The sequence below is a fragment of the Rhinolophus sinicus genome, linkage group LG02, assembly GCF_036562045.2.
Source record: "Rhinolophus sinicus isolate RSC01 linkage group LG02, ASM3656204v1, whole genome shotgun sequence".
Taxonomy (NCBI): domain Eukaryota; kingdom Metazoa; phylum Chordata; class Mammalia; order Chiroptera; family Rhinolophidae; genus Rhinolophus; species Rhinolophus sinicus.
This window is the reverse complement of record NC_133752.1, coordinates 113,551,067-113,577,345: the sequence shown is the minus strand read 5'-3', so window position 1 is coordinate 113,577,345 and position 26,279 is coordinate 113,551,067. Positions and strand designations below refer to the sequence as shown.

General features: G+C 46.5%; 1 protein-coding gene across 9 annotated transcripts in view; it reads right to left on the bottom strand.

The window, feature by feature from the left end:
* Positions 1-26,279, bottom strand: part of PRMT8 (protein arginine methyltransferase 8) — an 89,975-nt gene that overhangs the window by 53,600 nt on the left and 10,096 nt on the right. For 8 of the 9 annotated variants that reach the window (XR_012493819.1, XM_074325243.1, XM_019756931.2 and 5 more), the window contains exon 2: positions 1,989-2,174. The exons of the other annotated variant lie outside the window; for it this stretch is intronic. Coding sequence is in view for 7 of the 8 variants with exons in the window: in XM_074325243.1 (XP_074181344.1) it covers positions 1,989-2,174 (186 nt within the window). In the remaining variant the exon portion in view is untranslated. The remainder of the gene's footprint in view (positions 1-1,988; positions 2,175-26,279) is intronic. 9 annotated transcript variants of the gene reach the window in all.

The following is a 26,279-nucleotide window of genomic DNA, read 5'->3' as shown; positions in this document are numbered from 1 at the left end:
TGATGTGCCAAGCCTTGAGTTATAGGCTGGAGAACCAAGTCCTGAGGAATTACGGAGATTAATAATAGCACAGGAGAGCACACCTCAGGTGCCAAAGTGTGGCCCAGCAAGAACGTCGCAATTCAGAGGGAGGAGTGAGAGAAGGCCCCGTGGGGAGTGGAGCCTGGAGACTGGGGAAGGGTAGGCATGAGGTGCACATTGTGATTGGTTGTTTCCTTTCGGGGGGTGGGATTTCCGGCAGCCCCAAGGGGCAGCATCTGGGGGGCCCTGGAACTGCTGCTGCTTCTTAGGAATCTGCCCTGAAATAGGTGTCCAGAGCCACAGGCCTATTAGAATTTGTTGCAACATATTGTTTAATTAGGGGCAGGGTCTTGAGGAGGGAAGCCCTTGAAAGAGTCCGTTCTGCCTCCCAGAACCTCTCAGTCCTTGGCAGTGCTCTGTGCACGTCCCCACCCCCACCCCCATGGGGAGCAACAAACAGCTCACTCATCTGCCCTGAGAGCGGCGTTGGAGCCCAAGAGCTGAAGCTTAGCTGCCCAGGCCCTCTGGCGCCAGGACCCCCAGAACTAAACACCATGACCAATCTCCCCACACCCACCCCACTGCAGGCCCCAGGCCTGAGCTTTTATATGGAGAGCAGTTCTCAGGGGGCCAGGCTGAACCCCTGAGTCTAGAAGTAACTGAGAGACTCTGCCTCCACTCTCTACCTCCACATGGAATTACAAAGGAACCAGCGGGAACAAAGTCAACATTTCAAGAAAGAAAGAGCTATTTTAGAAGCTGGATGGCATTGTAGTTAGGAATGAAGCCCCTGAGCCCCAAATGGGAAGGTTTTATTTCTAGCGTTGCCATTTATTATCTCATGACCTTATGCACAAAGGAACCAGCAAAGATGAACGAAGGTTGACTGATGCCTAAGGTCTTACGTCCTCACCTGTAAAATGGGGACAGATAATAACACCAACCTCAGAGGAATAAATGAACCCATAATATCAAACGCTTGGAACAACACCCAGCATGTTGTAAGCATTCAAAAAAAAAAAAAAAAAACACACCAAAAAAAACCCCAAATGCTGGCTATTATTATTAAACAGCTCATTTCAATACAGAAAGGGCTTACAGAAGCATCTAATTGGAAGGGAGAACTTCAAGACTTATTTTGAAAACATATTTGCATAGCAAGCAAACCTTTGTTCCCTTTTCAGTATTTCTTCATAGCATAAGGGGATAATAGAAATATTTTCTTCCTGGGGTTCTTAGGAGGACTAAATAAATGATACATGTACTGTGCTGGGAACAGTCAACACCCAGTTAATGTGAGCTGTTTATTGGGGGAGTGTGGGTGGTGATAAGGGCAGGGCGGGGGTAAAAATACCATTTGGCCCCCACTACAGCCCAGAAGCCTCTTGTTAGGAAGCTCGTTCTGTGCTACAGCTCACATAAATCTTCCCCGCTTTGGTATAAGACAAGCATTTAAACATAAGAATTTCCTGAGAATCAATCAGGGTGCCAGACCCGGGCCAGATTTCCAAGGAAGCTTCCTGCATTTTTTTTCTCCTACAGGCATTCATTGGTCTAGGATGAACCTAAGGGTTCATGTTCATCCCTGCCTGAAGACCGGACATCATGAACTGCAGAATGACCTTTTGGCCTCAGGACACTAGCTGCAAAACATCTGAGCTGCTAGAGCAAGGACCAAGGACATCCAGTCCACCTGGAGCACCTGGACTGAGGGTCAGGAAGAGACACAGGTGCCAGACCATAAAACAGAGAAACCCTGAGCACTCCTTTCACCTACTCACCTGCTCCAGGCCTGGCCCGGACCCCCTCCCAGGGGCCCCAGAGGAGAGAGGATCAGGGGCCTCGGGACACGGGAGAACTCACTTCATGACAGTACAGACTTGAACACACTATGATCTCCCAGAGAACAGCGATGACAAGGTAGGGCCCAGCTGGCCCCGTTCAGACACCGGCTCAGGTCGGTTTACCTCGTGGATCCCAAAGTGGGCATAGGAGTCGAAGTAATAATCTCTCGAGGTCATCTCCTCTGGGTTCAGCAGCTTGGCCATCTTGCCCCGTCCTGGACAGCTAGGTTGAGTGGATACATGGTGGACACATTGCACAGGCTTGGGTGGGATGACAGGCTGAGGGGGCTGAGAGGGGGGGCTGCTCACCTGAGGGGAAAGAAAGGGGGCCTGGTGTTAACCGTGGCAGCGAGGGCCTGCCCTCTGAGAGGCTGACTTGCCTTCCCGCTCCCTGAGCCCGGCTCCCATCAGCCCCAGCAGCCACTCCTGAGAGGTGGACGGTGCCTTCAAGCGTTCCGGCAGTCCCACCGATGGCTGAGTGGCATACTACTCAGGAACCAAACAGACCTGCAATGAACCCAGTTCCATTTTTTACTAGTCAGGTGACCTGAGCCCATCTAGGCCCCAGTTTCCATATCTGTCCAGTGGGAACAATAATACCTTCCATTAGAGGTGAATAATAAAGATTCAATAAAGGGAAAGATGTATAGCATTGTGTCACATAGCATGGTGGCTGGAGAATAGAGTCAAAGCTGGTCTACCGACATTCAAATCCCAGCTCTGCCATTTACTAGCTATACAACCTTGAGCCAAATCATTAACCTTGTAGTGCCTCAGTTTCCCCATATCTAAAATGGGGATACAACGGTCCCCATCTCCGAGAGTTGTCCTGAGGATTAGACAAGCGGGAGTTTGTAAAGTATTTGGAAAAGGGCCGAGCACATACTAAGTGTTTGTTAAACTAAAGTGAGTCCCATGTGCACACTTAGGAAGATCACACCCACGGGCTTCTCTCCACCCAACAGGCTGCACGTGGCCCCCAAAATGCAGGTCTCTTGGGTTCGGTATCTCACACCTGTTGTCCTGCCCTCTGGTTTCTGATTCACAGTTCTGCTCTGAACTTCAGCAGAGATTTTCTCTGAACTGTGAAGACCTCACTGAGGGCGACCTGCCTGGGCACTACAGTTACTGCCCTTTCTGGGTCCCTCACTCCTGACACCCAGCCCGGATCCACACCCGCTGCTGCTGCCTGGAAAAGAAACCCCTCTCCCTGCACACACAGCAGGGAAGCGTTTTTTTAAAAACATACAGGCAGTAGTATCCAGTAGGTGGTCACCTGGGGCTGGGAATCAGAGCTCCTGGATCCTATCCTGGCTCTAGTAAAATTAAAAATAGATATTGAAAAGCAGACAGCACAGACAGCAAGAATGCAAACCCTGGGACTACACAGCCTCACTTTGAAACACAGTCCTGCTGCTTGTTGGCTGACAAATGACCTTGGGAAGTCATTTGTCATCACCATGCCTCAATTTCCTCCTCTGTAAAGCAGAGAGCATAATGAAAGCTACCTGAGGGAATTGTCAAAAAGTTTGGATGAGTCAATATATGTAAAGAAATTAGAACACTGCCTGTCATACAGTAAGTGCCTTATTATTATTATTATTATTATTATTATTAGTCAGATTATATAAACCTGTCCCTGTTCTCTGCCTCAGTTGTCTCATCTGTGAGCTGGGTCAGCTCAGAGTTTCTATGTCCTTTCCTGCAAAAGAAACAGGGAGGTCCTAGGATAGAGCAAGATCAAGAAATCCCAGTGACTCTGTCCCTTCCTCATGCTATGGGCACAGCCCCAAGACTGCCCTGTGTCCAGGGCCAACAGGGAGCCAGCTGGGGGTTGCGATGGTCCCATTTTCCTAGTGTATCTAGGCTGCAACCTCTGGGAAATAAGCAGACTTCCCAGTTTAGCAACATCACATTTCAGGTCGGCGAGCTCCCTGGCTGGCTGGCAGAGGCAATCGGGGCTGCCTCATTAGAATGCAGCAGGTGTGCCCACCCTCAGCTTGGGATGTTGGTCACGGTCTCCGGGAGGCTAAAAATAGACTATGTCAATTGCACACTCCCGTGCTGGCTACAGAGTCACCTCTAAAGCTGAAAAAGGCTCTGCGCTTGAAGCGGACCCCAATCCTCTCTCTATTTAAATATATTAAGGAGACAGAAAGTCCTAGCTGGTCCAGGTAGCGTCTGCGGTCAAGGTCACTCCTGTACCCCTTAGCTGTCATTCAACTCTGATTCCAAGGTCCCCTTTTCCACAGGGCTCCCTGAGACTCTTCCCCCAGCAACCAACTTACAAATTGTCTACCGTGCACCCTACACGGTATTTATGAGGCAAAGGGGTGAATAGATATGGGGGGCGGAGATGGGACATTCAGCTCAATAACCACAAGTCACGTGGTCCAGTCCCTGGGGTCACAGATTGCCAGCCCAGCTCAGCCTCCTGCAGAGGGGACTGCATTCTGCCCATCAGGTGATAGGTGTGCCCTGCCCCAGGAGACAGGGAGTGGGTAGGGACAGAGCAGTGGCCGATGATCCCTGGGCATTCAGGTACCTGGGTGGTGGTGCTTATCATTTCAGAAATACCTCCTGAGCACCTGATGCAGCGAGGCTCTCTGCAGGTCCTGTGGGAGAAACAGATGTACAGGGCAGAGTCCTCAAAGGACACTGCTTTCTAGTAGGAGTATTATACCTGTGATGGCCCCACTAGCTGCTGGAATAAGTTTGTTTTACAAGACAAGCTCAAGCAAATTGTTCTGGGGGCTCAAAAGAGAGAGAATTCACTTCAATTTAAAGAGTCAGAAAAGCCTGGGGTAGCAGCAGTAGGGTAGGTGGGGAGTTTTCTGAATGGAATTCGGTAGGTGGAGATGGTAGGAGGGAATTCTAGGAGCGGGGCATGGCTTGAACAGAAAGGTAATGGGGTGGGAAAGCAGTGAACTTGTTTGGGGAGCAACTCGGTGGAGATAGTGGGAGATTCGGCTGGAAGAAAATGATGGCCAGATGAAGGTGTAATTAAACACAAGGCAATGGGGCGCTATTGGCAGCTTGCTCTGTGTTTGAGCTCTACCTTAGGAAGACCAGCGTGATGGCGGTGTACCAGCAGGGCGAGGGGGAGGAGGAAAGAGTGGAGGGAGTGGCACTGGGAGACAAGGTATGAACTTCTGAGGCTGTTTGCAAAGTCCAGTCAAGAAATAATGGGAACCTGAAACACTGTGTGTAGAATCTATGGGATTTGGCCATGGCCAGCACATCAGGAATCAAAGGGGACTCCAACAGTTCAAGCCTGAGGACTAGGAAAATGGTGGTGACACTAACAGAAATAAGCAAGTCAGCAAAAGAGCAGTTTGGGTTGGGGGAAATGATGCATTTCAATTCGGGTATGCGAAGTGTGAAATGTCGTTGTGTCATAAAGGAGATGTCTGGCAAACAGACAGAAATGCAGCACCAGTCAATGAACATCATAAACCAAATGAAAAGGAAGTGATAAACTGAATGCATTTCTAATGTATGTGGCAGTCAAACGTTAATATCCTTAATACGGAGAGAGCACTTACAAACCAGTAAGAAAAAGATGAAAATCCCCAATTTAACATTGGATAAAGGATCTTATAGCCAATTTACATGGGAATAAACACAAATAGCAAATGAACATCCAGCAAAAATATTTAACCCATCTAGAAAGCACATAACGTTAAATTAAAACAAAACAGTTATAATTTTTAAATACTCTATAAGCTCAACTCCCCCCCAAATCTACTTAAACTGCATTTTTAATGGCTGCACAAAAACAGGTACTTCCATATACTTCTAGTGAGGTATATGGACGGTAGTCTGATAAATTCCATTAAAAGCGTTAAAAAAGCACAAATCTTTTAGCGCACTAATTCCATTTTTTAAATTTTATCCTAAGAAAAGAATCATGGACAATCATAAACGTGTAGCTATAAGAATTCTGTGATAACACTATTCATAACGGCAAAAACCAGGAGTCAACCTGGAGGTCCCCCAAAGCAAACTTGATTATAGAAACTATGGTGCATTCACACAATATAATACTATACAGCCTTTTAAAATATTGTGGGAGAGTGTTTTAATAATACAGAAATGTAATCGTGATAAACTGTGGGTTGAGGAGAACAAGTGGGAGAAGAATAGACAGTGTGATTGGTTTTGAAAATTAAAACCTATTCATGCCCGTGTGAGAGGAGGGGTGAGTTGGAGGTTGTCACAGGGTGTTGGATTGTGAACAGTTAATTCTTTCCTTTCTTGTGCTTGTTTATATATTCTAAAATGCATGCCCCTAACACATATTGCTTTTGTAAATAGCAAAAATTAATATTGGAAAAGAAAAGGAAATGTGATCCCAGAGCTCTGGAGGGAAGCTGACGCTGGCACTGCAGAGTAGAAAACCATCCGCACAGAGTGGGGCTGAGGGGTTCACTTGGGAAAGACCCTCCCCAGGCAAGGAGGTAGAGGGGGTGAGGCTGGGCTGGGGAGAGGAGCCGGAAACATGGTCCTCTGAAGACGTTTCTATTGGACATTGAATCTCTCTGCACCAGCGCATGAGACTGGTTTCCAGGTCTTCCCTAGACTTCCAGCTCTGCCTGTTCTGTCCTGGTGTCTGGTTCTGGTAATGATTTTTGCATAATTGCCTCCAGCCTTGACCTGGTGGGATGCCTGGTGCCCTAATGTGTAGAACAAGACTCCTTATTGGCACCAGGAGACCCAGGGAGACAAACATGTCCTGACTCCTTCAGTTCTGTGACTGCCCCTCCTCTGAGGACATGTGACCCCCCCCACACACACACACACACACACATTGCTCTCTAGTGACCGGGCAAAGGCACGGAAGCAAAGACAGCTGCTGTCCAGCCTTGCATAGCCAGACAATGCTGTCCTCAGTCACCTCTAAAGCTGAAAAAGGCTCCGTGCTTGAAGCGGACCCCAATCTTGTCTCTATTTGAATATATTGAGGAGACAGAAAGTCCTAGCTGGTCCAGGCAGTGTCTGCGGTCAAGGTCACTCCTGCACCCCTTAGCTGCCATTCAACTCTGATTCCAAGGTCCCCTTTTCCATGGGACTCCCTGAGACTCTTTCCCCAGCAGCCAACTTACAAAGTGTCTACCATGCACCATACGTTGCATTTATGAGGCAAAGGGGTGAATAGATATGGGGGGCAGGGATGGGACATTCAGCTCAATAGCCACAGGTCATAGGGACAGAACGGTGACCATGGTCCCTGGTGCTTCAGACTGTCAGCCCAGCTCAGTGTGCTGCAGAGGAGACTGCACTCTGCCCATCAGGTGATAGATAGGTGTGCCCTGCCCCAGGAAGCTGGGAGTGGGGAGGGACAGAGCAGTGGCCCGTGATCCCTGGGCATTCTGGTAACTATTTGTGCATAATCACCTCCAGCCTTGACCTGGTGGGATGCCTGGTGCCCCAGTGTATAGATCGAGCCCTGCCTTGCACTCTCCCCACCTCTCCCGAGGGCCCCAGGCTCAGGGCACTGCCACTTGTGAAAGGTCTCCCGATGCTCTCTGCTTTCCTGATTTGTCACCTCCCACTGTTAGGATGTGTGACTTTTTCTTGTACTATCAGTGCCAACTGCTGCTCGGGACACTCACCTGCCTCCATGCCTGGCCTTCTCCAGAACATATTCAGCAGTTTTTCTTCCCAATAAACCACCTGTGATTGTCTTAGTCTACCCCATTGCAATGGGGTAAACAGGCCCAGGCTCCGCTAAATGGTGAGATAAGGTAAAGGTCTGTGGAAGCACCAAAGCTGGAGACCACGAAGAGGACGGCTTCCTAAAGAAGTGTTTGAGCTGGTCCTCGAGGTTGGGTAGGATTTCCCCAGGCAGGGTGGGGATTCAGGGCAAGTTTTTTTACCTAACCCCACATCTACCTGGAAATGAGGAGAGATAATTGATGGTGATGGTGACCCCTGATATTGACTGAGGACCCACTGTGTGCCAGGCACTGTGCTAAGCACTTTACAAATATCATCTAATGAAATCGTCACAGTAACTCGAGAGGGCACTGAAATTTACAGACAAGGAAACTGAAGCTCAAAAAATTCAGTCAAATGCTTGAACCCAGAGCTGGCAAGTAACAGAGCCAGGATGTAAACCAATATCTGACACCAAAGCCATGCTCTTGGCTTGGGTTCTCTAGTTAGCTCAAGCTCAGTCCCACCAAGCTCAACTGAGCCACTGCTGGGAGCCAGGCCCTGTGCTCAGAAACGGACAGCAAAGCTGGCTGGGGCAGGAAGCCCAGGCCTGGGGTAAGAAGGAGGGTCAACAGGCAATAACTAAACAGAGGAAAGGGCCTTGATGGAAGTAGGTACATGTAGGCACCTCCCCAATGTGACCAAGCCCAAAAGGGTGAAGACAGTCAGCCCCAGTTGGTAGAAGGAGAAGCTGAGGCCACCCAAGGAAAGGAATGCGTCTAGGGTCACACAGGCTAATCTAGAACTGGGACCTCCAAGAAAATAAGAAAGGAGTGGTGGGGAGAGCAGAAAGAGCCTTTAAGAAGAGTGGAGGTGACGGAGACACGAGGGGGGAAATGGCCGGGGCAGAGAGAAGCCAGCTATTTCTGCACCAGGCAACTGAAGCTAACCCAAGCCCATGGGGCTATAAATGGCTCTTACTGGCACCAGCTCAAGCTGTGAAAATGGTTTTCCTGAGAACAAGAGGCTCCGCATGAGGAGCCAGATCCTGCCCTATTCTCCAAATGTCAAGAGAACTTTTCCTAACCTGAGTTGTTTGTCTTCAGCAGCAGCCTGCCTGGCCTGAGGCCCCATGGAGGGACAGAAAGGGGACTGCAGGGGTGGGGGCACCAAAGGGGGAGCAGAGGAGGGCGTGGGAAGAGAGGGGCCTCCCAGCCCAGGTCTCACTGCATCTTTCTCCCCAGCTGCCTTCCCCTTCCTCTCACCTCTCCCATTGTCACCTCTAGCCCCGCCACAGGGCCACCCTCAGACACATCACCGCCTGTCTTCCTCCTCATACTTATTCACCAGATGTGATCTAAACTGTGGTCCATGTAGTTGATAATCACATAGAGTCAGCCTTCACACACCGTCTGCCTTGCATTACGGACCACAGCTTTATCCGAAAGGAGAACATTCCAGTGGTGGAATGTCAGGCAGAGTGAGGCAAGCAAGGGGTCTGCTGGGCACCTGGACCTCTCCTACTGCCCACAAATAGAGAGCTTTCCTGTCTGCTTTGGACAAAGACAGCCCTGCTTCCACCCTCATATCTACTCTCCTGCTCCCATGTTTCCTATCGTCTGGACTAAAGGCAAAGCGGTACTGAAGTCACCCTCCCCAGAAGGAAGTGCTGTGCTAGAGTAGATAGCCCTGGTTCACTGCTTCTCGACTGCGGGTCAGAAGTCAGTGAGTGTGGGGGCCGGGGAGAAGGGTCTGCATGCTGCTTGTCCTGCAAGATGGTGCTGTCTCCCGGTACATGGCCTCCAGGGCCCCGGGCTTGTGGGCTTGTCAGCGGGCTGCCACATGCACCTCACTAGAGAGCTGGCTTGTTAAAGGCGTAGAGAGTTTTGATGGCCCTGGTGCAAGGCCAGACATGGATGCATGTGCAGTGTGGGCTCCTGTCACCCACTGGGACCTTCCCGGATCACAGTGTCCCTGACTAACTCTGACTTCTCAGCAGAGCCCATCCTCACGTGCTTTCTAATTACCCTAACACTCGAGCCCCTTCCAAGGTGATGCTCCTGGAATCCTCTTCACTCAGGTCCTGCCACTCGCCGTGCTCAGTCCCCATCCTCGCACTGCCAGGAGGTCTGCAGGGACCCTTGGCTGAGCCAGGGCTTGCTAGGAATCCAGGGCAGTGGTTCTGACAGTGTGATCCCCAGACCACGGGCATCAGCGTCAGCATCAGCATCAGATGGGAACGTGTAAGAAACACAGATAAGTTCTCAGGCCTTACCAGGCACGACTGAATCAATCTCCAGGGTGGGCCCAGCGATCCCCTCCAATAAGGCCTCCAGGTGACTCTGATGCGCCACAGAGCTGGGAACCGCTGGGCTAGAGCTGCACTTTTCTACAGTGTATTCCACAGACTAGGTACTCCTAGAAAAGGGATTCTGTGGTAAAGGGAGTTGGGGCGAATACGCTAAACGGATATCTTCTTTTTGCTTTATTGGGGTATAATTGACATATAATATTGTGTAAGTTTAAGGTGTACAATGTAATGATCTGAAATACACACACACACACACACACACACACACACATAGCAAAATGTAAAGAGATTTGTTATTTGTAATCCTTTTAAGCCTTTCATTTGCTAAAATGAATTGTGGTTCTCCAAGAGAGAATTAGGGTGTCTAGTGCTGCCAAATTTATGGTTATAGCACCCTTTTCTCCTGGGAGCTCTATAAACATCTCTAGAAATTAATGGGAACTGTCTGAGAAGCTCTGATTTAGGACAGTATTTCTCTACCACAACCTGTATCAGTCACCCTGGGGTGGGTCTCAGGCCCTAGCTCAGACCAATGGAGTCAGAGCCTGTGGGATGGGACCCAACATGCTGCACGTTGAACCAGCTCCCCAGTGTAGCCTCTGAAACCCTGGTCTAGGCAGCCTGGGGACAGCTACCTGCCTTCTCGGCTGCTCTCTGACCCCTGCAACACCCCTCAGAGGCCAGCCTGGCACTGCCTTGGTGCTACTGTAATTCCCAATGTCCAAGCCAGGCCAAGGACACCTGGAAGAGAGGCAGCCACAGATTACAAAGAGTGCCTTAGCTGTCACGGCAAAGGAGCCGGGATTGGGTGTGGGCTCTGCCACCTTCAGGCTGGATGACCTTGGGCCAGTTCCTAGGGCCATTATGCCGCTCAGCCAGAAGGACAGGCCTCGGCACAGTGTCCCAGTGCTCCTGTCAGCCCCTGACTGTCTCTTAGTGGTACAACAGCAGTGCCTGCTGCAAAGCAAAATGGCATTGCACCCACGCGGCACTCCCTCTGTCTCCTGGATCAGGAACTGCTAGGAGGGAATCTACTGGATTTGTTGGCCCTGACCTATTTTTCAAATAAACTGGGGCTGTTTTCCAGCTATTAGTCACTTTTCTCCCAAGCCTCCACATATTAAATTCTCTTATATCCTCAGATATTTTGGCTGCAAGAGATGTCAGTTTAATTAGATGCTTAGCTCGTGGCTCTTTCTCCTTAATGGGCTTAAAAAGCAGACTTCCCCTTTTTTCCCTCCCCCTTCCCTCCCGAAGGCAACAGGAGCCTTTTTCTCTCCTTTAACTTGCAGGAGGTCACCAAGCACTTGGCTTCCCTCCCTGCTTTCCTTTACAGACAGATGTGCAGAAAGACACGGCCAATCCCCTCACACCCGCACTGCGCCTGCAGTTGGACTAAACTCTAGGCCCACATTTGGGTGAAATCATCCCTGTGGGAGCTGAGCTGAGGCTCGTGACTCTCTCCCCTAGGCTCGGGTCATCGGTGGAGGTAGAGAATGCCAGGTAGCGTTCGCACAGGTAGAACACCTGTGGATTCTGGTCTTGGTTCTCTCTTCCCCTATTCAGATCACTATGCAAAAGCCATGTAAACTTTCCTACCCTCAGTTTCCTCTTCTGTCAAATGACAACAGTTATGTGTCCTGCCTCTTTTATGAGCCTACTGTGATGATGGAAAGATGCTGAGTGTGTATTTGGAGGAGATTTTAAAGTGTGGTAGGGCAGGATGAGACTTGCATCTCTGGCAATCTGAATCTGGGCCCTGATGCTGTTTTTGGATGCTCTCTGGACCCTTCATGGCAGTAGACACAGTGACTTTGGCTGCGCCTCTCACTGCGTGCTGCCGACTGCCTCACCCTGTCCTCACCCTCCTCATTGTCTACTCTCTACATGCTGTTCTGCTCCCCTTCCTCAGAGCTGTCTGTGTATTGTGTAACTGCTATCTGCAAGGCCATGGCCATCACGGAAAGCCAGTCTTTTTCTCCAGCCTCTTGCTCCTACTCTGAACTCCTAGGGCATCTCCTGGTTATATTCTGTGTTGTTGGCAAATGCTCTCATTCAAATTGTGTCACAATTAATTGTAGGTGTTTCTTCTAAAACCAAGAAACAAATTCTTTCAGACCAGTTTCCAGACCGTAGGTGTCATGGTTTCCCCCCTTAATACTTGGCCCGGACCTGGGGTTCAACACAGATGTGCTGATTACGGTACCCTTACTCTTCAGCTGGGTCAGCGTTGCCCCTCATAAATAGATTATGAAAGTGGAATGATGGAGGCTGCTTCCACCACACATTCAGAGACCTTTCCTTCCCCTTGAGAGGGTGGGGAGGTGGCAGGAAGAAAGACAAAACTGAGAAGAATAATCAACAGAATACTAATAATATCCAACTCTCTGGAGGGTTCAGTGCTACTCCAAATGTCTTTACCAAGAATTGTCTTATGTCCTGGGATTTCAGGAGAAGAAAACATTTTGCAAATATAGAATGCATTTATTAAGCACTCGTAATCCCTTCCATATAGTCTACAAGTGGCTTCAAATACAGATTCAAGTGTATTTATTAGACATTTTTCCAGCCATCTCTTTGCACCCAACTAGACCAAGGCCAGCATTGCCAGTAATGATGTCATGACTGACTGATGCAACCCACGCAGCAGAGCTGGTTGGGACCCAGGAGCTGACCCCTCACAGAGTCTCTGGCCCCATGATTTGTCCATTAAGTCAATGGCTGGAGAAAAACAAGCTACAAAGTCGTGTTATAAGTCAGAAAGAAAATCACAAGTTGTTGGCCAAGACCATGGCCACACCAGCTTAATCTAGATTCTTATCTGATTGCCATGGGCTCCCTAAGACACTTTTCTTTTAGCTCTAGCACACCTATTTACTGCAAATAAATATATTTCCACCTGAGATTTTTAGCAGAAGTGACTGACTCTTTTAATCAGAGATTCCAATATAAGTATTCACTGAAAATATTGACATTCTAACTTGAAAGGGAACAATGTCATCCACCTGGTAATATTCAGGTCTACTTCAAGGGTGCCCTCAAATTAACCAATGACATATTCCAGGCAACTGGATTTTTAAAAGCACTCCCAGGGAATTCCAAAGATCAGTTTAAAAACTGAACAAAATGTAAGAAATAATAATTTTGAAGACATTGAACATCAGGCAATGAAAACCTGTATCGCTGAGGGATGACAAACAAACCAGATGAATGCCATGATGGCCTGATTTATTGCCTGGTGTGATATCTGAGCCATGTTGTAGGGAGCAGGAACCCAGGCAGGGCTGGGAAAATCTCCTAGTGGCAGAGATGGAGGCGGGAATCAGGACAGCAAAGCAGCTAGAGTTTGCAAGGTGGAATACCGGCGAGTAGAAGACTATACAGTGAGGGGCCTTAGGATATCTGGATAGAGTGCCCCTCAAGTCTTCAGCTGAGACTGACCAAATCATGCATGTGAAGAAACTACCTGAGGCCAGGAAAATAGCTACTGGAAAGCTGGAGGGACTAACCTATGGTACTCACAGAGAGCCAGAAATGGTTTTTGTGCCCCCAAGCCAGAGTAGAAAACCTCATATTTCATGAATACTCAGAAGAGGTTTCTTTCCCCACTCAGTGATGGAAATTAGCCCTAGACTAAAGACTTCTCTGATTCTACCAAATAAAGCTTGAAAACAAGATTTGAAAGGGTTAAACTCTCCAAGTAATTCAACTGCATCCCAAATACAAAATATCCAAAAATATCCAGCACCCGATAAGGTCTGGATTCCACAATGTCTGGCATTTAGTCAACAATTATCAAGCTTGCCAAAGAAGTGGGAAAGTAACAGCCACTCTACATCAATCCAGAAAGGAGACAGATAATGGAATTAGTAGATAAGGTCATTAAAATTGTTACTGTGACTTTATTTCACATGTCTAAGAAACTAGAGGAAAGATTAACCATGTTAAGTAGAGACATCGAAGATATAAAATGACCCAAACTGAACTTCTACAGATAAAAACTACATGTTATGTAAAATACACTTGATTAGGTTAACAGCAGATTAGACATTACAGAAGAAAAGATTAGTGAACTTAACACAAGGCAATAAAAACTATCCAAAATAAGACATAAAGAGAAAAAAAGACCCAAAAAAGCTAAACAGAGCACCAGTGAGCTGTGGAACAACTTCAAGTGGCTTAGTACTCACGTAATTGCAGTACTCAAAGGAAGGGGAAACAGAAAAATATCTGAAGAAATATTGGAACAATGGCTGAAATTTTCCAAATGGATAAAAACCATAAACTTACAGATCCAAAAAGCTCAACAAACCCTGAAGAAAAGAAATAAGAGAGGAAAGAACGTACACCAAGTTATATCGTAATCAAATTGCTTAAAACCACCGATAAATAGAAAATCTTAAAAGCATCCAGAAGTGGGACAAAGACATGTTACCTACAAAGAAACTAATACAAGAATGACAGCCAACTTCATATAAGAAAATTAATTTGGGGAACGCACAGAGGGATAGTGGATGGGGGGAGGGGGTTCACACAGTGTGAGGGATATAAATGATAAACGTCTAAGTTTTGCTTTGTCTTGTGCACCTGAAACTTATTAAAAATAAATAAATTAATTAAAAAAAATTAAATGAGAAAAAAAAACATTATATATATATATATATATATATATATATATATATATATATATATATACTTTTTTAAGACACCAAGTAGCTGAATGGATAAGAAAACAAGACCCTTACATATGTTGCCTACAAGAGACTCACTTCAAATCGAAAGACACACACAGACTGAAAGTAAAAGGATGGAAAAAGACATTTCCTAAAAATGGAAACAAACAGAAAAGCTGGGGTAGCCTTTCAGTCCTTGCACACAGGGCAACTAGGTCATAAAAAAAGGAGGACTCGATGTGGAACCGCCATTTCCCCCATTTTTGGTCTCTGCACGTTTCACAGGCCTCCCAACAGAGCTATGTTGGGACAGAGTACATGGAGGTTCACAACCTCTTTGATCCGTCCGAGCCACTATGAGAAGGGCCCAGGGAAGAATTGGCCATTTTCAGTGGGAAACAAATGGCGATTGCTAGTTACGATGACTCTGTACTTTGGATCTGGATTTGCCGTACCTTTTTCTGTAGTTAAGACACCAACTGCTAAAGAAATAAGGATGCTTTACTTAATCCATGAAACAGATATGAAGAGAAGCATTTTAAGAGGTGCAGTCACTTTGAAAAATGGGTCAAACTGTTGAATTCCACATACTAGATATGTTTGTATATAAACTTATGGCATGAATCTTTAACTAAAAGCTGGCAAAGCAGTACTTATACCAGATAAAACAGACTTTAAAACAAAGGTTATACCAAGAGAAAGAGAAGGACCCAGGAATCCCACTTCTGGGTATTTATACAAAGAAACCCAAAACACTACTTTGAAGGGACATATGCATCCATATGTTAATTGCAACCTGGGTGTCCATCAGTAGATGAATGGATAAAAAGGAGGTGGTACACATATACAATGAAATGTTACTCAGCCATAAAAAGGAATAAAATCTTTCCATCTGCAACAACATGGATGAACCTAGAGGGTATTTTGTCGAGTGGAGAAAGCCAGACAGAGAAAGACAAATGCAGTATGATTCACTTATATGTGGGATCTAAAGAACAAAATAAACAAACAAAACATAAATAAACTCATAGATACAGAGAACATTTTGATAACTGCCAGCTGGGAGGAGGATTGGGGGAATGGGTGTAAAAAGGGAAGGGATTAAGAAATACAAATTGATAGTTAAAAAAACAGTCATGGAGCTGTAAAGTACAGCATAAGGAACACAGTCATAATATTATAATAACTGTGTGGTGTCAGATGGGTACTGGATTTATTGGGGTGATCACTTCGTGAGTTGTATGGATGTCTAATCACTGTGTTCTACACCCGAAACTAATATAATATTGTATGTCAACTGTAATAAAAAAAATTAAAAAAATATTAAAAAAAAAAAAGAAACAATATAGGCCAGAAGAAAGGGCAGCCATACCTTTAAAGTACTGAAAGGAAAAAAGAAAAACTGTCAATTTCGAATTCTATACACAGTGTAAATCTCTTTCCAAAATTAAGGCAAAGTATTTTTTGAGGCATACCAAAGCTGAAAGTTTTCATTATCTACAGGCCTACACTATAAAAATGCTAAAGAACATCCTATGGGCAGAAGGAAAATGATACTAGATAGAAATCTGGATCCATGCCAAGAATAGAGTGTTCTGGAAATGGTAACTACATGGGTAAATATAAAAAACGCCTTTCTTATTGTTTAAGTGACCATTAGCTGTATAAATAGAAATTTTATAACAATGTCTTGTGGGTTTATAACATATGTAGGAATAAACTATATAATAGCAATAAACACAAAGGCCAAAGGGGGAGAAATTGAAGTATATTTGTCTAAAGATTTTTATAATATATGTCAGGTGCTGTAATATTACTTGAAGGTAGATTGTGATAAATTCAATATATATTCTACAAACTGTAAAGAAGCCACTTTATAAAAGCATGTAAAGTTATACATAATAAGTCAGCAAGGGAAATAAAATAGAATCATAAGAAATACTCAGGTATTGTCCCCCACCTAGAGGGCTTTAAAAAAGTGTAAGGGTAACAGAGAACCAATAAGTGATATAGAAAGAAATAGAAAGATGGCAGCTTTAAACCAAACAGCACAGATACAATATTTATATTTAGTTACATTAAATATAAATGGTCTAAACACCTCAATTAAAAAGAGGTTGTCATGTTATATTTTAAAAACAAACACATGCCATCTTGTTTGAAACTTACTCTAAGTTAAAAAAAAGGTTGAAAGCAAAAGGATTTTTAAAATGCCATGTTAACTCTAATGAAAAAGCTATAAAATATAACTAAATATAGCTATATTAATATCAGACAAAGTAGATTTTAGAGCAAATAGTATCAGGAAAAAGAACTTTTCATAATGATAAAGGGGTCACGTTATCAAGAGGACATAATTCCAACTGTTTATTGATCTAATTAAAAACATGCAAAACATGAAGCAAAAACTGATAAAACCAATTTTTAGGGAAATGCAAATTGAAACTATAAGGAGATAGATACCACCTCACACCTATTAGGATGCCTAGTATTAAAAATAGAAAAAGAGAAAATAGGTCTTGGCAAGGATGTTGGAGAAATTGAAACCCTATGCACTGTTGATGGGAATGGAAAATAATACAACCACTATAGAAAACAGTATTATGTGTCCTCAAAAAATTAAAAATAGAATTATCGTATGATCCATCAATTTCACTTCTAGGTATGTACTCAAGAGAATTGAAAGCAGGGTCTCGAAGAGATGTCTGTAGACCCATTTTCATAGCAGTATTATTCACTAACCATTTATTAGCCAAAACATGGAAGAAACCCAATTGTTTATCAATGGATGAATGGATAAGCCAAATGTGATATATAGAGATATATAGGTATAGATATATAAAACAAATATTATTCAACCTTTAAAAAGGAGGGAAATTCTGACACCTGCTACAACGCAGGTGAACACTGAGGGTGTCACACTAAGTGAAACACACCAGTCACAAAAGGACAAATACTGTAGGATTCCACCTACATGAGGCATTTGGAGTCGTCATATCCATAGAACCAGAAAGAATGGTGGTTGTTAGGGGCTCGGGGAGGGAGAATGGGGAGTTGGTGTTAAATGGGTATAGAACTTCAGTTTTGCAAGATGAAAAGAGTTTTGGAGATGGATGGTGGTGATGGCTGTGCAACAAAGTGAATGTATTTAATACCATTGAGCTGTACACTTAAAAATGGTTAAGATTGTAAATTTTAAGTTATGCTTATTTGGCCACAAGGAAAAAAACTGGAGGCAAAAAATGGATAGACCCGCAAGGAGAGATAGACAAATCTGATTAATTTGGTGATTTGAAAACCACTGAAATAAGCAATCCAAGGACTTAAAGCCTAAGAAATCTAGATGGAGCACATTTCCCATTCTATCTTTCCTATCACTTCCAAAATTCCCAAGTCTGGGGGGCAGGGGCGGTAAACACAACACATTAAGCATTTGCTTGTTAAATTAACACCTTAGTGTGAACTAACTCATAAGGTGCCTTCACTCCTGAAAGGAGGAAGAAGGTACGCCTTTCATTTTAATAATGATGGGAAAGAGGGAGAAGGCAAATCCAAGAGGCCATTTTCCCAGGGAATTCCTGTGGGCCTGGGAGCCTGGGAAAGGTCTCAACTAGAAGCCCAGGAAGGCCTTGTGCTAAAGAGAGAAGTAGGAATGTTAGATCCAACTGCTGCCCCTCGGTGTTCTGGGGTTCTAAACTTGTATTCCTGAGCTCCTGCCCCCATAAGCCTATAAGGCCCTGCATTCTCTCAACCCCCTCCTGCTATTCAGTCTCTGTCACCCTGGTCTTCATTCTGCTCCTTGTACACCCCAAAATTTGTTCCCACCTAGGGACTTTGCACCAGCCATTTCCCCACATATTTAAATGGTTTACTCTTTCACCTCTATCAGGTCTTTATTCAAATGTCACCTTGGCAGAGTGGCAGCTCCAGACTACCCCATCTCCTCTATCATATTCTATCTCCTTACCTGCTTTATTCTTCTTCAGAATTGTTATCGGTACCTGATCTCGGTTCATTCATTTCTTTCTGTCTTCCCCATAAAATGAAAACTCTATAAATGTAGGCAACATCAGGCTCTGCTCTAATCCCAGCTTACTGGACAATGCCTGATTCTGAGTGGGTGTTCAATAACTATTTGTTGAAGGCATGAATAAATGAGCAAATGAATGAATGAATGAGGGGGAACCACGCAAAGAACAGGGCTGAAAAGCACAGTGAGAGAGCAGCTGGAAGTCAATCCTGGAAGCTCACTCTCAGTCTCACACCAGGCATCTCCATCCCAGAGAGCCCCAAGGGCGTTGCCCCACCTCTCCCGCCTGACTCTGGCCCCCTCTGTGCTGGCTCTAAGATGCCCCCCCACATAAATGGCCTGCCCTGCCCTGCCCTGCTTTCTCTGAGAAGGAGGCTGAGCACTCCAGAGCCCAGGAAATCGGGGTTACCTTTGTCTATCAGGCCAAAGTGTAAGCTGGAGCTACCAGAATCCTTACAGATTAGGTCCAAATTCATTCGCAAAGCCTAGCATGCCCACTCCCCACCATGATCTGACCCTTGCCTACTCCTCAGGTTCCGTCTTCAAATGCTGCTCCAGCCCTACTGTCCCCTGTGTCCCCTTATTGTGCTGGGCCTGTGCCTCCTGGCCTCCGTACCTGCTGGTCCTCTACTTAGGATAGCCACGTCCTCCATCTCTATTGCCACCTACCTGCCCAAGTCCACACGTGGACAACTCCAATACGTCTTCAAGGAGGCGCAGAAGTCATTTTTACAGCAATGCCACTTTGATCACCTTCCCCCACCAAGTTAAATGCCCTGGTGGAGAGATCAGTCACAGAGCATGTAATCTGCCCCTTGGAGAAAGACAGCTCTCAACAGAATGACAGGTCCTCAGTGCTTCATTTTGAAGTTACTAATCAGAGGGTCCCTAGGTCTCTTACTAGGTATCATGGGGTTTCCCCGCAAGGAGTGTCACTGTCCCTTCCCACCTGAATGTCATGAAATTACCTGTCCTCTGCAACCACCACACAATTCTCAGAGGAGGTCTTAGGTTTCATCTCTGTATAAAAGAGCCTGTGGTTTTGATGTGCTAAGAAATGTTAAGGACCTGAGGGGATTGAAGCCTGCAGGCTTCAGGGCGCCTGCCTTCGCCTCTCTTCTTCCTGCATTACGGTTCTTGGTACATGGTCTTATTTTGAATTACGAGTCTCGTCTTTTCTCCTCCACAGCTCACTTCATAGGTGCTTCCTTGGCACCCCACCTCTCATGTTCATCATGCCACGGAACTGCTGGTCTCCTCTCCGACTCCCTACCAAAGCATACGCTCCTCAAAAACAAAGACTATTTCTTCCTCGGGTGCATCCCCAGGGCTTATCATAATGCATGGGGTTGACACACCGTACATCATTCTCTAAATGGTTAGTGAAGGGTTGACAGGTTGAATGGATAGACAGATGGACAAAAAGCCCTGAAGAGGAGACTGAGACTGACGGATTTTAAGTGGTTCCCTTCGGGGCCGTGATGGCAGCGAATGACAGACTCAGGGCTCCCACGCTGCCAGAGCTGGCCCTACGCAGGATTGCTGAGCAGTTGGAATGTCTCTTCAGAGTCCATTCCCCCAGCATCATCCCAGATGACTGGGACCCGCATGTCTTCTCAGCTCCTAGGTTAGGCCTGACTTTGACATGCAAACCAGGTCTGCTTGTTTGCTTTGATCCAAGACAGGTGAGCATCCCGCAGTCCTAACCAGCACTCACAACCGCAAGTGTAACAACAGCCATTTGTTGACCAGGCCGTATACTAAGTGCATTTTCACTATTATTTCATTTGATCTTCATACCAGTCTTTTGAAGAAAGAATATATGATTCCCATTTTATATATAAGGAAAATGAGGCTCAGAAAATATAAGTAGCTGCTTAAGAGCACAGAGTTAGAAATTGGAAGAACATGGACTCAATATGGGAGGAAGCTGCCTCCCATATTGTAACACAAATTCATGAGTGCTGCTCCAAGGTCAAAATCTTGAGGTGTAGATGGTCAGTACTGACAGCCCCTGTCCATTTCCCCATCAAAGTCATCCCTTTTAGGCCCCATGGTGTAGCATTCTGGACTTTCTCTTAGGTACCTCACTATTTTCCCAACTGGACACAACTATTTATCTCTCTCCTGAATCACCCCCCCCCCCCCCCCGTCTCCAGCAAACTGCTGAGGGCCTTCCTTTATCCAGGCTTATAAAAAGATCTTGAAGAGTGTCTAATTGGGCAGTTTCTGAAGGCTCAGGAGTACACAGAGGTCCTCAGCCTCAGCGCCAGGACCATGTGATGAGAAAAGGCCCCCACCTGAATCCTGGAGCTCGTACTTCTGGTCCCAGCTTTGCCACTCCCTCATTGTGCATCCTTGAGTCAACTTTATTCTCTCTGGTTTAGCTTCCCACTTCAGAAAGAGAAGGGACTGGATTCGATACTTTGGATCAAACAGGCATGTGTAAGGGGACCAAGCTGGTGACGTGAACTAGCAGAGTGAGTATGTGTAGGTGATGACCCCACCGTGGGTGGCAGGGGAACTGTGGCAGGTGGAGGACAGGCATCTCCTCTAAGAGGTGGCCAAGGTCTCACGCTGTTATCTTCTAATCCTACCATGCCAAATACCAGCACATTTAGAAAAGGACCTCCAGACATCATTTGGTCCACACCCCACCTAGGGGCACCCCTAATCCAACTTATATTGGCGATCGCCAATGAAAGAACTGGTGCATTCAGAAAGGCTCCAAGAGTCTGGGTGAGCCACTCTTCTCCAAACCACACCCTGCAGCCTGAAAAGCCCAGTCACACCCCAGCACCAATCTGGTCACTGGTTCCAGACCCAGCCAGAGTTCTGACATTGAGCCAACCGGGCACCAAGCTTAGAGGAAAGTGAACTCTTTGGCTTTCGGTAGGAGACAAGAGACCACCTTGCAGGGAAAAGAAAAGACAAGATGAATTTAGCAGAGACTAGAAAATAAACCCAGCAACCTGACTCATGGGGCTGTAAGGCTGAGAGACCTGGCTTTGGCCTTGACAAAGTACCTCTCCTCAGAGCTTCCTCCTGCAAAGGACAGCCATGGTCACTTCTGCCCCCTTCCTCCACCCAGCTCCTCCTTAGGCTTCAGGATTTGGGACCTGGAAAAAAATTCCAAGATGTATTAAGGCACACTAGTCTCCTTGGAGGAAATCATTGGAGCAATACCCGACATAATTGTGATTATTCATTATCTAAAATTGGACAGAATGAAATACTGTAAAATAATATACTATAGGGAATGGATCTGCTGAGGCAACAAACTGAATTAAAATCATTGCTATTAAACATTTCCCCAAGACTGGTAATTTTTGATGCCTTCTTTGCTCATGTGCTAGCTCTTATCTCCAGTTGAAAGGGACTCATGCTCAGCATTGCCCTGGCACTGACAGGGAAAGTGACATGGAAGAGGAAAGTTTACTAGGAAAGAGAAGATATTATGTACACAGAGTACAATGATCAATTCTAGTCACTAAAAGCTGCAATGAGAAGAGTAGAATTAATAGCTACAAATCAGAAAAGGGCCTCAATGAGTCATCAGATTAGACGTTATTAACCAGGCCCAAGGAGCCTAAGGGACTTACTGGGGGCCCCTCAGCCAGCTACTCAACTTAAATATAAAACCGCTGCTCAAGCCAAGACATAGGGGACAATAAAGAGGAGCTGCTGTTCAACAGCACGCAATTGCATTTGGTTTAGGAGCCCGAGCTCTGCAGAGAGACTCCTAGAATCCACAAGACCAAGCTCACTGTGTCACAGGGGAAAGAGGAAGAAAGAGGGCATGGAAGCCACATTAGACCATCCCGAGAGGACCGGGTGATGCTGGGGATTGAACAACGTGTCACATAAGGAGCTACCAGGACACCTCCTTATGGATTCAGCCACTTGACTCTTTATCATAATCTTTGTCCTTTCTCCTGAAAGATAAAGCTGTATGGAAAGTGCAGAGCAACTGAGAATCTCAGTCTCCTTGATTCTTGGTTTTGTGGTGCTCTCAGTGTCAAATACAGCCTCATAAAAGACTTGTCCCATAGTAAGCAAGTTGCAGAGTTTGGACTATATCACCCAGGTTTCCTGAATCCCATGAACTTTGTCCTAAATGTACATAATACCCAAGCATCTCCACTAAGGCCAAATGAGGTGGAGAATGGTGGTCCCTGATGTTAACTCACAATGACAACCAGCTGCCAGATAACTACCCTGCATTGCTCCTCTGAGCAAGCAATCACTACCCATAACTCATTCATCATTCATTCATTCATTCATTCATTCAACCAACATCTACTGAGGCCTCTGTAGCCCGGGCAATATACTGCGGCGTAGAGAATGGATTGGCAAGGAGTAAGAGCAGAAGCTGGGAAGCCAGCTGCAGGGGCCCACACAAGACATAATGAGGGTCTGATCTAAGGCAGTGGGGAAAAGGAGGAGATGGAATTAACTGATGTTAAGAAAGTAGAATTCACAGGATTTTGATATAAATTACTGGGATTGGAGTAGGAGATGTGAGAGTAATGAGAGGCCTGAAATGTGCTTCCTGATTTCTGGCTAGCGTGAAGGAGAGAAAGGCAGTGCCCTTCACGGAGACAGGCATACAAGGTGAGGAGCCGACGAGCAAGTTCGGAAGAATGGAAGGGAACTCAGTTTCGGTCATGCTGAATGTGAAGTGCCTGCAGAGCACCAAGGAAGAGAAATCCAGCCAGAGGTGTAGGTCTGGTTGTCACACGTTGTGGAAAAGGGTGAGATTATCCAGGAACAGCAAGCTGGAGACAGCATCACTAAGAGGTGGGCTTAGTGAGGAAGAAGGATCCACATGAAAGCTTGAGAGAGAACAGTCATCAGAGATGTGAAAGGCAAGAGAACATAGGGCTTAAGATCCCAAAGAGGAGAAGATATCAAGAAAAATGCAATGACTGACAGTAACTAATACCTTTGGCTGGTCAGGTGAGATGATAATCCATTGCAGTGGGTAACAAAAGGGTCTCCAAAACTGGTGGCAAGGGCATGTCAGAGGAGGGTAATTGCAGGGATGGCCATAGAATCACCCCACTCTCACGTCCCCAGTATGGAGCTTGGCTGCTGCACCAGGCATGGTACCCAAAGGAATATAACATCTTGGCTGGAGCCTGTATCCTGGGAGATAAGCCAGGTCCTGGCACTTTAGAAAGAATGGCCCAGCAGGCATACTGGGAAAGACAAAGAAGCGTGGCTATAACACATTTGAAACTCAATCTTCCCTTTCTTTTTGCTTCACCCCTGTATATGTTTGGAACAGGCTAGACCTGTGACAGTTGAGTAAGGTTATGCATCAATACCTGGTCAAACAGGTACTGAAGGAGTGGGTTCTCTCCAACATCTAGGCCCACAGAGCCCAGAGCCAAGAATCTGGGGCTGCTTCCCCTGGCAGCTGAATACAAAGCCCTTCACAGTCTCTCCCACCTGAAAAAGAAACAAGCACAGAAGTCCATGCCAGGGAAAGTGGGAGAGAAAGGAGCAGACTGAGCCAGCAGGTGGAGAGCAGAAATGAAGGCAGAGGTTTCTGGAGGAAGGTTCTGTCTTCCCCAGATAAATATTTGCCTACCCTTATGTCCTTTTTTCAAGGCAAGGCCTAGGAGTGGTCAACTCCCCACCAAACCAAAATCCAAACTGATGGCACCTTCTTGCTTTTCCCCAAACCTGCACCTTCTATGCCATTTGCCACCTGGAGGGAAAACTTCTCACATCTTCAGTGGTACACATTCAGCAGCACACATGTGGGCATGTCTGGAAGGCTAAACCGCGTGGAGAATGGCGACCAGCTCGTTTCCAACTCTATTGACAACTCACTGAGGGCGAGTACGCACAGTTACACTGGGAGGCACTTGGGGAAGGAAGGGATTGACAATAAAGTTTAAGACCTGCACATACTCTTCCTTGCGCAAATGTCCTCATGCCCAGACTCCATTTACTTCAGGCACCCCCGTCAAGTTTGATAGATTAGGACCACCTCATCCATTTTCACACGGGTCACTGGGAATTAGAAGGCAAATGGGCTCTGCCTTGGGTTCTGTGCTCTCTCTATGCTCCCGGGGATCAGCTGAGAGCCTGAGGCGCTGGAGTGAATCATCGAGGAAAGCTGAGGCAGTCCTTCGGTGGGGCTCAGCAGAAAGGCCGGCTGTGTGACTAGATCACGTGGGGTACCCTCCTGAGGTAGGGGGATGGACCTGACAAGCTTGAGACTGGTTGCTAAAGCTAAAGCAGAGCTGGAAGAAGAAAGGGAGGTGGGCACAGGCTGGACAGCACTTCAATTAACCTCCCAGGGACTGCCACCAGCTCTGGCCCTGTGGACAAAGCCCTAGCGCCCTGCAGTGCTGGTGGCCCAAGCCCTTGGTTTGGTTTTCTTCAGTCCTGGAATGTGGAGCATTTTATTTTTAACCTTATAAACAGAAGAGTGAATGGCAGTGCTGACTGAAGATAACCGGGAATAAAGGCGGCCTGGGCAAAGCTGGGGGCAGAGCTTCCACCCCAGCACAGGAGCCGGGGCCCAGAGAGCCTGTGGGTTGGAGCCAGAGCCTCATGGCCGCTCAGCTTCCTGTCTGGGGACATCACCCAGATGCATCTCGCTCAGATCAGCCAATGATGACGCCTCAGACCAAGTGGGAAAAAATCTATTGGCTGATCCGGACCCCAGAACTCCGTTGCCTCAGGCGAGGGTTTTCAGGGGAGACTCGTGGTCTTCTGCTGCCTCTTGCCACTGCGGAAGTGCAGGGACTTCCCATGCCCCAGGCAAAGCCCTGACTCCCAGCCCTTTGTGAGATTTCTGTTGTGCCTGTTCAAATGGGCATTAAACTTACACTGCTGTTTATCCAAAAATCTCTTCTTACTAGGTTTGCACAACTATAAACCCTCTCTCTGCAGTCTGGCTTTGTCCCTCAGCTGTGAGCATCTAACTGGGGCAGCTTGACTACAGCCTTGCTTTGGATCAGGAGGAGGATGGCTATGATCACAGATTTCCTCTTACAGTGGGATCAGTGGCGTTCATAGAGCATTTTCCATATGGAAAGGTACATGCAACCTCACTCATTGAACAAATGGTGTTAAACCTCTAATAGGTGCCTGGTCCTGTGGTAGGTGCTGGGAGTCAATCGTGAACTGCACAGAGCCCCAGCTCTCACAGAGTTTATGGTGGACTTATACACAAGGACATCAGCAAAGGACAGTGTGGTATGTGCTATGACGGAGGATGCACAGGTACTAAAGGATCACATAGGAGGGAGAACAAAGCCAGACTGGGATAAGGGGGTGGTGTCAGGGAAGCCTCCCTGGTATAGGTGACATCTAAGCTGAGACCTGAAGGAAGAGTAGAGGTACCCAGGTGATGAAGGGAGGGAAGCAGATGAGTATAGCTGGAGCAGAAAGGGAGGACTTACAAGAAATGAGGTTGGAACACGGCTCAGGGGTGTGATAAGGGGGCCTTCCTCCCAAGGATAATGGAAAAGCCACTGAGGGCTTTAAGGGGGAGGGGGAATATAATCAAATTTCCACTTTAGAACATGCCTTCGTGCCGCTATGGGAATAGATCAAAGCAAGGAAAGGAAGGGTGTGTGGAAAGCATCCAGGAGCTTGCTACAGAGATCCAGGCAAAAGATGGGGGGACAGGAACTAGGAAAACACAGTGGGACCAGATAAAGGAAGATAAATTCAGGACAAAGGGGACAAACCCTTGCGATGTAGCATCATCAGGCCTC